This window comes from Brassica oleracea, chromosome C2, assembly GCF_000695525.1.
Source record: "Brassica oleracea var. oleracea cultivar TO1000 chromosome C2, BOL, whole genome shotgun sequence".
Classification (NCBI taxonomy): Eukaryota; Viridiplantae; Streptophyta; class Magnoliopsida; order Brassicales; family Brassicaceae; genus Brassica; species Brassica oleracea.
The window spans coordinates 7,101,680-7,112,645 of record NC_027749.1 but is presented as its reverse complement, the minus strand read 5'-3'; the positions used below and the strand labels follow the sequence as shown (position 1 = coordinate 7,112,645).

Genomic DNA, 10,966 nt, shown 5'->3' with positions numbered 1-10,966 from the left:
CCAGAAGCCTAGATCAGCAGCAGCTGAACCATGCTCAGACGCCAACAACCTCTCAGCATCATTCAAATGCCGCGTAGTTAGGCAAAGATGAATCTTCATGTATACAGTAGTTGGTTAAATGTTTGTGTATGGTTTGTATAAGAAAAAAGAAAAGTGGAAAGACTCTTCTTTTGTTTGTCTGTCTTCTTTACATTTATTGTAAGTTTGCAACTTTCCCAATCTCTAGAAATGAAAGGTTTGCAGTAGTATTAGATTTATAGATTGCACGGCAAGATTTTTATTAATTTGGCCTTTGAAACAAGATTCAAGTGTTGAAATTTGTCTTACTCAAACTAAATATAACTTTATCATACAATATAACTTTAAGGAGATGTATTTGTATAACTCATACCCTTTTGCTTAGCTTTGGGATTACAATTCGTCCTTGGAATCACTTTCTGTACTCTTTGTGGTGCTCTCAGGCTTTCCTTTGGTCTCAGTAGTTTCTACTTTTGGTGTGGACTCGGTAGCTTTAGGAGATTCAGTTGATGCAGCAGGCTTCTCAAGTTTGAACGGAATCGTTGCGTGTTTCCTCATAAACTTGTAAAATCCAACCACAGTGCGGTCTGCATCTACCGTTATCTGCTCCACACACAAACAAAGGAAAAACAATTCTTTGTTTTAGAGGGAGTTTAAGAACACAAAACCGTTTGCAGCCAAGAAGCAGAACCTACCGGTTCTGAGGAGGTCTTGTTTCCTGCAGGGAAGAAGAGAATTGTAGGGAATCCTTCAGCCTGCAAAGAGTTTTTATGTCCAAACCAGGAAAAAACAAAATTAACTCTTGAAGGCTTTAATACATTCCTTAAAGATGTTTTTTACCTTTGCCTTGGGATGTTCATTGGTTGTTCCATCCATCTTGGCTATAACAATAGAATCAATGCTTCTTAAATGTTTGGCAAGCTTGTTGTACATTGGCTCAAGGGCTTGGCAATGCCCACACCATGGTGCATACACCTGTGTTTTTCATGTTAAACAAAAGAATATGAGAAAACATGAATCCCACCATTCCATATAAGTTTGTTAACGGACTAAGGTACACACAATAGTACCTCGAGAAGAACATCCTTAGACTCATCCAGGACAATTTCATCAAAGTTATCTCCAACTACGATTTTCACATCTCCATCATTCTGTATGGACCAAAAAAGTTAAGTCCAGTGTTACATGAATGATAAAGAAAGAGACAGCCTTCTTTCTTTACCTTTTCAGGAATGGGGCCTGACTTATAGAAAGGCTTTAGCTTGTCGCTCAAGAACTCTTCCCCAAATATCTGCAAGAAAATTACATTTTAAACAAACAATCTATAGCCAGTAAAAGAAACTTTAAAGAAGTACCTTAATATTATCTGACTTGATTTCACCATCGAAGTAGTGTTTTTGAGGATCTTCATTTCCTGTGAAGGCAACAAGCTAGACACAGACACACCAAAAAGGATGTATAAATATCAAATGTGCAACTCTTTCAAACCTATAAGAAACAAACAAAAGAAATTATTTACTTTAGGAGCATTGCTACTAGACACACCAAAGTATTCAGCAACTGGCTTCCCATAATCCTCGTTATCCACATCCACAGATACAAAGATGAGCTGTTGCAACAAGCAAAGGGCTTCTTAGACGTAACCTTACCAAGATAACATTTAGTCATCGTTGCTCCAAAGATTATATCTTTATAATACATATGTGTTCCATCCTACCTTTCCTTTAAACGATTTTGCTGCTTCTTCAAACTCTTGAAGAACCTTTTCAGAGCCCTTTTCAGTTGCAAACAACAACAACTGCAAAGAGAACATATATGTTATCATGTTAGTAAATTCACTAAGCCATCTTCAAATTTAAGAAACATTTGACACACCTGCTTCTTGATTGCACTCTCAAAAATTTCCTGGGAGCTCTCTGGGGTGAAAACAGTGACCAAAGGAAGCTTGTTGGCGGACACAAAACTAACTAGACCAGACTTAACAAACTCCCCATCTGCAGATTCATAATCACCCCAAAACATAATAAGCAAAACAACACCGCTAAATCAAAAGGTGTAATAAAGATTAAAAGAACCAACCAAAATGGCTAATCTTCTCCTCTTCTCTCTTAACTAAGACAAGAGCAGGCCGTTTAGACTCCGGATCAATGTGAAACATCTTGGCGACATCAGGGTTCACTGTTTGATAAAAGTTCACATCATCTTCAGCTTTGGAAGCAGCAGCAAGCTGATCGTGCTCCACACCAACCAAAGAGTTCAAGTAACCCAAGACGACTTTGTTCCCAGAATTCAACACTTTCTCAGCATCATCTAACGTCGTCAAGTTGTACACACTTGGACCTATCTTCTTCTTCACCCACGTCACTATTGTCTCTCTAAATTCACAAAGCAGTAAGCTTTATCAGAAACCCTTAGCTTTAAACAAATCCAACAAACGCCAAAGTAATACAATTTACACTAAAGAGTTGAACTTTCAATACAATTCACACTGAAGATTTGAACTTTCTCTTTTTTTTTTTTGAAAGAATGTTAAATTAATTCAACCAAAAAAAGATTTGTTAACAGTGACTGTTGCTTGAGCCAAACGATCTAGTTTTACATCAAAAAACAGAGGAGACTTATCTAAGCAAGAACCATGTTTCCATGGCCTTCCCATATACTAAAGATTTAAACTTTCAATTACAAATCAAATCACACTAAAGATTCAAACTTTCAAATCAAATCACACTAAAAAAAGATTTGAACTTTCAACACAACTCACACTAAAGATTTGAACTTTCAATACAAATTACACTAAAGATACAAACTTTCAATACAAAAACACTAAACATTTGAACTTATAATACAAGATCAAACTAAAGATTTGAACTTTTAATAGAAATAACACTAAAGATTCAAACTTTCACTACAATTCACACCAAAGATTTGAACTTCCAATACAAAAACACTAAAGATTTGAACTTTCAAATCAAATCACACTAAAGAGCTGAACTTTCAATACAATTCACACTAAAGATTTGAACTTTAGTTTCACTTACTTGGTCCTGCCTCCAGTGTAAGATTTGAACTTCCAATACAAATCACTTTTTTTTGGTCAAACAAATCACATTAAAAATTTGAAGTTTCAATTCAATTCACACTAAAGATTTGAACTTTGAATACAAATCACAAAAAAAAAAAAAAGATTCAAACTTTTTAGTTTCAAAATCGAGATTATGACTTACTTGGTCCTTCCTCCGGTGTAAGGCTTGTGCTCGCCATCTACGAAGAAGAGAATAGTGGGGAAGCCCTGAACGCTATACTGATGAGCGAGCTCATTCTCCACCGTAGCATCGATTTTAGCCAAAACGACGCCGTCCCCTTTAAGCTCCGTCGCGGCTGCTGCGTACTCGGGAGCAAGAGACTGGCAATGACCACACCACGGAGCGTAGAACTCAACCATGACGTATTCGTTGTTCTCGATCACGTCTGTGAAGTTGCGCTCTTTGATGACCACAACGTCTTTCTCGTCGACACCCGGCGCCGGGAAGGGACCGGAGTCTGGGCTGGCTAGATCGGAGAAATGTTCTCCGTCTTCTTCGTCATCGTCGTCGTCGTCCTCTCCTCCTTCGAAGTCGTCGGTAAGTGGCTTAGAGGGAGCTTTGACTTCTTCTTTGGGGTCTTCGAGGAAGCTGAGATCCTCCTCCTCGTCTACGTCGGCGGAGAAAGAAGTAGAAACGGCGGAGAAGATGAGAAGAGCGGTGAGAGAGAGGAGGAGGAGGAGAACGCGGGACGCCATTTTTTTTTAGTGCGAAACTCTCTGATCACACTGATGAGAAAACAAGACAAAGGTGGTTTCTTAAGTTGACTGTAACGTCGTCGTTTTCATTGGAGTTTTGAGTTTATTACGGCAAGTACTTATTTCGTTGACCACGTTTAATGCGGCTCTCTACCAGAATTTAGTAACTGAATCCAAACTGACTTTTTTTTTTCCGACAGCAACTAAATTTTATTTAAGGGGTTTACATAGTATAATTTATAAACTAGATCTAGATCATGATATGAATTTTCAGTTTTTAATTATTTATTTTATTAAATGATGTATTTGTAAAATTCATTCATATTATATTCATTAAATAAATTTTTTTTTTTGCATCTTAAACTATCTATTTTTTTACGAATGTGTGATATCATATAAAAAAATATAAAAAATATAAAAAAATGAGTATACATAGTTAATTAGATAATTGTAAAAACATAAATTTTTCTTTCATTTGCGATATCATATAAATAATGATCCGCCCAGATAACAAAAATCATGATTTTTTTTATGTGTAATTTTTTTTGACCATTTTCTTAAAACTATATTAAATTTTACATATTTTAATTAGAATATTTTTAATATCTTTATCTTTTTATCTGAAATGCAACTCAATATTTTTTTAATTTGAAGTAGACTTTGACTTATCCACCTAATCCCATCTGTGTTTACTTCTCCCATCAGGCCTATACATGCACAAGAGATGAAATAGAAATCGGTTAATAACATGATAATATACTTCCTAGGCCTGGGCATTCGGGGTCCCAATCGGATTTCGGTTTTGTCCAATCGGGTCTCGGTTTTTCGGGTTTATCAAAATCAGCTCCATTCGGATTATATAAAAATTCGGTTCGGGACCGGTTCGGGTTTTATCGGGTTCGGATCGGGGTTAGTAAATCTTCAAAGAACCGGTACAACCCGGTGTACTTTCGGGTTTTGGGTTCCATCCGGTTCTTCGGTTTTAAAGTACTTGATTTATACCTATTTTGTAACCAAAACATAAGTAAAATCGATTCAGAAATAAGAAAAAAACATCAAACATGATCATTCAAAGTCAAACGAAAGGTATATGTTGTTATTGATAGAAAGAAAACCAATAAATGAAATCATAAAACGAAAAATTAAGTTATCATGAAATGAAAAAAATTATTCAATGAAAATAAAACCAAAATCTAAAAATTTCAAGCCTCAACCGCCACTTTCAACCATCAACCTTCATGTAGTAGATAGTTATTGTAGATGTTTAATAATATCTTAGTGTATTTTGGCTACATATCAGGAATTGAAATCATGTTTGGTACAAGTTCTTTTTTGGCATTTTGAATGTTTCGGGATGAAGGAATATTAACGGAATATTACTAAAACGATTGATTTGAAAGTTTATTTTATACTCCCTTTGTTTTCATAGCTATTAATGCAAGGATAAACAAGTCAAAAACCACTGTATTCTACATAGAAGTTTGGAAACGTCAAATAATTTGATACAAAACAAAAACTCTAAAACGACAATTATAACAGAACGGAGGGAGTAGTTTTTAATAATCAGCATGATTTAATTGGCCCTCATTTTTGTGTTCAACTGATGAAAATTTGCTTCCTTATGTTTCTGCTTCTACGTTAGATGTCTTTGAAGGTGAAGGTGAAAACGATGGCAAGTTTTTTGGTGGTCTATTGTCAGCGAGAGATGATCTTGGGTGGAAAAAAATCGTAAGCTGATATGGAGAGAAAGCAGGTAGGTTTGAATAAGCTGGACCATGAACAAGTCTGCTTCCTGCAATGGACACACATATAAGCAAAGAGTAAGGTATGTCATGTTTTCTTCTCTGTTATATATGTTAATGTTTGGTTTTGTTTTGTTTTGTTTGTTGTGTGTGTGTGTGTTTGTGGGTTTTATCTGATTGGTTTAATAGATGAGATAGTTCATAGTTGTTGCTTGATTTTTTTTTTTTGCACCAAACTCTTATATTAAATTAAACGTCTGACAGGTTTGAAAGGTTACAATCAGAGATAAACTCGACAGCTAAACAACAAATTAAAATTACTACAGCGATACGAGTGGCAAAAATGTTAAAGGAGCAAAAATACCGGTAAACATGCTTCACTTGAAAAGCTGAAACTGATGTTCTCAAGAATATACTAATATCGGGATAGGATCGGTGAAAAAAGACCCTAATAAAAGGGTTTGAAGATGGTTGGTCACCACCAACACTGGTGATAAGGGGCTCGCCTTTGTTTCAGTGATTAGAGACCATAGAAACAATGGAGGAGGAGAGTGTCTAAGGTTCCCAATGGAACTGTGTCGAAGATGGAAAATTTGTATGATTGTACAATGAATGACAAAAGAAGAAAAGGTCTTTCGAATGAGTGAAGAAAAGTCATGAAAACCAATTTGGTTAATGCAGTTATTTTTGTTTGTTTGTTGATTTTCACTCTTTTGTGGAATTTCCCTCTAATCATTTTGATTGACATTGTTTATATATGGTCTATATATAGATCAAATAAGTTATAAATTTGTGACACTCTTCTTGTGTTTGTATACTTTATTCATATCTATTGATTCTCAAGAAATTAGGATAACCTCATTGGTAATCTCTTAGTGAAGTTCTTATAATTAAATTAAGAGAAATTACTTATAATAACTCTAATCATACATGTAATGACTAAACTAACTCTTATACTTTTATAATTACTAGAATAATACATCTATCCAGCAAAGTTACACAAACACCTTTGTTCATTCATTTATTCATTCAACTTTTTGTTACTTGAAATTTAAATAACAAATGATACAGGTAGTATACAAATGAAATTAACGTTAACTCTACTCAATGAAAAAACGGAAATTGAGATTTATTTTAAAGCAACATTAATTAAAACCAGGTTTGCGACCAATGGGAAAATTCCAAGAATTTATAAAAACAGAACATAGAAATAAATAGAAGATACACGTAGCTTACGCTTCTTTTTTTGAACTTTAGGTAGCTTACGCTTAATACAGGTAATCATCCTCATTTGAAGAAAGATTAACTTGTGGCTTAATTAAAACAATTCAAGTTAAGCAGAGCTCCTAAAGGAGCCAAGAGATTTAATTCCAGCCGCTCTTAGAACAAACTGATGGTATAACGCAGCAGCAGCTGCTCCGATCATCGGTCCCACCCAAAATATCCACTGCTCAAATAAATAAAGTAAAATAATTAAACATCATTAATTTATTTGTATTTTAATTGATAGAAAAACGTATCCATATAAAAAGGTTAATGACGTACTTGGTCGTCCCAGGCCTTTTCTTGGTTGAAGATAACTGCGGCTCCGAAGCTACGGGCAGGGTTGATTCCAGTTCCGGTGATGGGGATGGTGGCTAAATGAACCATGAAGACGGCAAAACCAATGGGAAGTGGCGCCAAAACAGGAATGTGAGAGTCACGTGCACTTCGCTTGGGGTCGGTGGCCGAGAAGACGGTGTAGACAAGGACAAATGTTCCGATGATCTCGGCCCCTAGTCCGGTACCTTTGTTGTAGCCTTCCGCAAGCTGGTTGGCTCCACCTCCATATCTAGTGTTATTAACAATTTTGTTAGTTAATAAAAATCGTAATCATATATTAAAGCGATATCTAGACGGTTTGACTGGCTGATGCTTAGACAAAATAATAATTGATCGGCTCTTTTAAAATCTGGACGCATGAGTGTTGAGACATGATGGAACCTGTTGTAGTAAGAACTTTGGAATGCTTTGACCAGACCGCAACCGCAGATGGCACCAAGGCACTGAGCCACAATGTATAACACTGTCCTCACCAATGACACTTTTCGAGCTAAGAACAGTCCGAACGTCACAGCCGGATTTATATGACCACCTATAAAACACCAACAACACAAATAAATTAACTAATCAATTTAAAATGTAAGGTTGAATCTTGATTTAGATAAGCCGACCCGAAGTTACTCATACCGAACATATCTAAAACTAATTCAAACTGAACAGAAAAATATATATGATAACCTAAAAGTGATATTTATTCGACAAAACATTGAAATTAAAACCGTACCAAAGAGATCTATATAAATTTCTGTTAATACAATTAATATATTTTGATGTATTTGTTGCATAAACTATATAATATTTCTCTTTATATGTTATGTGACAATCTATGTACCGTGACTGGAACCGTTAGTATACGTACCGGAGATACCGGCGGTACAGTAAACGAGAACAAAGATCATTCCACCGAAAGCCCACGCAATCCCCAATATCCCAACACCGCCGCAATCAGCTCCTCCGGCGCTTGTGTCGGTCTGAGCTTTGTACCCGATTACGGTGAGGATTGAGACGTAAAGGAAGAGAAGTGTAGCCACAAACTCAGCTATGACCGCTCTATAGAGCGACCACTTTCCAAGCTCCTCCATGTCAAACAATGGGGCCGGGGGTGGATCCTGGTAATCCCTCGCCGCTCTTCCCTCTTGCACCTCCAAGTCCTTCGCCATGGCCAAAGATGATGATGAGAGGGAGAGAGAAAGATAGATGAGTTTTAGTGTTTGTTGTAGCTCTTGGGTTTAGTTGTGTGTATATATATACGCAGACTGTGCAAAGGTTCGGCATAAGTACATTATAAGACAGATCATTTTGTGATTATATAATCATGTGTACAGTTAAGTATATATTATAAATAATGATGAATCGAATCATATCAAATCCGTATATGCCTCAAATGAGCTGGTGGTATATTTATGCGAAACATCTCAAATTTGCTATTACTTTGTAAATGTTATGAAAGAATGATTTGCATAATTGCATGCAGCATTATGTTTTAACTTTCTGAGTTTTGATATTAATTGGTTTATATATCAACATTCGTTTATGTTTTCTTATAAAGTAGGTATGTTGGATTTAATTTCAGTCTGGTCGTATTTGGGGGATTAGTTAGGGTAGCACTTTATGGCTAAACTCCTATTGGAATATCATATAACAAAAACCAATGTTTTTAAGAGCAATTCTAAAACTTGGATAATCTTAGACTTCTGTATCTTATTTTATAGCAATTGTTGACTTTGAGTTTTTTCCATTTGTAATCAACTTGTCACATGTTTTGATAGTGAGATCTTCTCTAGAGCATTATTGGTTTTATAGTGGTTTCCATGGTCCATGGACGTCTTGGTATTGACGATAAATTCATTAAGATTTGTATAAAGCTATAATGATTCACTATACAATCACAATGACCACTGCAAACTATACCAAAACTAACCATAGAAGTTATAATGGACAATAACTGGCTTAAAATATCAGACAACCGCCAACATATTTGCTGGACGTTACATTTTGATGAGACCAACAATACATCCGAAAGTGACTTAAATAGCTACTCAACAGATGCAAACAAAGTTTAAACAAAGAATAGGTAATGACGTTGAATTACATAAACCCTGGATTACCACGAGGGAACTATTGTTGAAGAATGACTACCTTTGATAATGACAAGTTGCTTACATGCCATTATTATTTTTCATGTTAAATAACCAAGGTGTTCGAAATCAATTAAAATCCAGTGAAAACCATAAACCAAATTCTTTATGAGATTTTTGTTGATAGCTTTGCAGTTTATTCTCCACACGAACACTCACCAACGAGAAATCATCGCATTCTTTCTATTCTTTATTTTTCCTTTTTCTGAGCTTCTAATTTCATTGATACATTACATACTAAAGAATAAGGAAGCAATTCCTCGAATCCTCGTTAAGCACAAAATTGTTTCGTCAAGTCAACAAATTTAGTTGAGACCGTACAAAAATACATTCGTATATTACTCTATCTCCAGAGTCTCCACTAATCTTTTTTTTTTTTTTTGAGAAAAACACTAATCTATGTTGAGATAGTCATTTCATAGATGTTTCTTTAGTTCAACATTTTGTATTTTTTGTAAGACATATAGAAAGTATATATTAGACAGCATATAATTATGCTCTAACGTCTCTATCATTATTGTTGTATATCAGCTTCCTTATTTATCTTTGTACTCTAACTATATATGTACATCAAGAATGATCGATTTCAAATCAAGTTTAAAACATTATATACCGATAATGGAGGTGAATATATTGGGCTGAGAAATTTTTTGGCTCAACATGGCATTTCTCACATGACGAGTGCACCGCATACGCCAGAACATAAGGGCATTGCAGAGCGTAAACATCGACATATTGTCGAAACAGGACTTTCACTCCTGTCTCATGCATCAATGCCACGGTCCTATTGGACCTATGCGTTTGCTACGGCTGTTTATTTAATTAACAGAATGCCATCCTCTGTTTTAGATTTCATATCGCCCTTTCAAACTTTGCATGGACATAGTCCAAATTTTCAAAAGCTCAAAGTATTTGGATGATTATGCTTCCCTTGGATTCGACCATATGCATCACATAAATTGGATGAGAAATCCACACCATGTGTGTTCTTAGGTTACTCCATTACACAAAGTGCATATTTCTGTTTAGATAGATCAACTTCGAGAATTTATACATCGAGACATGTAGTATTTCATGAACATGTTTTCCCCTTTTCATTACCAGCTCCTATAGAAACCACTAACGATGATGAGTCTAACACTTCGACTTATCCTACTGTCAAGCTTGTGTCTCCTATTAATAATATTTCAGGTCTTGTCACTCCACCTTCAGACCAGAGTTCACGCAACATCCCTGCCACAGAGGATCCAACGCCGTCTGTAACTCCTACGGTCACCACAGCACCATCGACGACGATGGAGACAGAGCTGCCACCGGTACCAGAGGTGCAACAGCCACAGCCACAGCCAGCACCGCCTCCGACCAGACAAAGCACTCGTCAACGCAAACCTGTGCAAAAATTAAATCTTCATACCAAAGTGGTGCAGACAATGGAAACACCACCAACAACAGTTGCTCAAGCTCTCAAAAGCCCTCATTGGCGAAAAGCAATGAGCGATGAATATGAAGCTAAAATAGGTAATCACTCTTGGGATCTTGAGAACTTGCCTGATGATACATGTTTTAATGTTGTAGGTTGCAAGTGGATATTCACGATCAAACGGAATCCAGACGGGACGATAGCTCGATATAAAGCACGGCCGGTGGCGAAAGGATTCACACAAAAGCCAGGCATCGACTACCATGAT

General features: G+C 36.1%; 3 protein-coding genes across 12 annotated transcripts in view; 1 reads left to right on the top strand and 2 right to left on the bottom strand.

Annotated features, from left to right (window-relative positions):
• LOC106327617 (E3 ubiquitin-protein ligase MARCH11-like) overlaps positions 1 to 248 on the top strand; it is a 3,021-nt gene extending 2,773 nt beyond the window's left edge. For 9 of the 10 annotated variants that reach the window (XM_013765812.1, XM_013765817.1, XM_013765813.1 and 6 more), the window contains one exon: positions 1 to 248. In XM_013765812.1, the coding sequence (XP_013621266.1) occupies positions 1 to 77 (77 nt within the window). In that variant the 3' untranslated portion in view covers positions 78 to 248. The other variant, XM_013765809.1, reaches the window with a different exon arrangement.
• Positions 249 to 309: 61 nt separating this feature from the next.
• LOC106327616 (protein disulfide isomerase-like 1-4) lies at positions 310 to 3,864 on the bottom strand. The gene is made up of 11 exons (XM_013765807.1): positions 3,243 to 3,864; positions 2,098 to 2,393; positions 1,894 to 2,012; positions 1,736 to 1,816; positions 1,538 to 1,627; positions 1,374 to 1,448; positions 1,241 to 1,309; positions 1,089 to 1,169; positions 859 to 993; positions 714 to 773; positions 310 to 621 (listed from the first exon to the last, which is right to left on the bottom strand). Exons 1-11 carry the CDS (start codon positions 3,794 to 3,796, stop codon positions 412 to 414), a joined length of 1,770 nt encoding a protein of 589 aa, XP_013621261.1. The 5' UTR covers positions 3,797 to 3,864; the 3' UTR covers positions 310 to 411.
• A 2,836-nt stretch (positions 3,865 to 6,700) lies between these two features.
• Positions 6,701 to 8,361, bottom strand: LOC106325287 (probable aquaporin PIP2-4). Its single transcript, XM_013763324.1, has 4 exons — positions 8,000 to 8,361; positions 7,522 to 7,672; positions 7,084 to 7,369; positions 6,701 to 6,985 (listed from the first exon to the last, which is right to left on the bottom strand). Exons 1-4 carry the CDS (start codon positions 8,298 to 8,300, stop codon positions 6,872 to 6,874), a joined length of 852 nt encoding a protein of 283 aa, XP_013618778.1. The 5' UTR covers positions 8,301 to 8,361; the 3' UTR covers positions 6,701 to 6,871.
• Between the last annotated feature and the right edge of the window lie 2,605 nt (positions 8,362 to 10,966).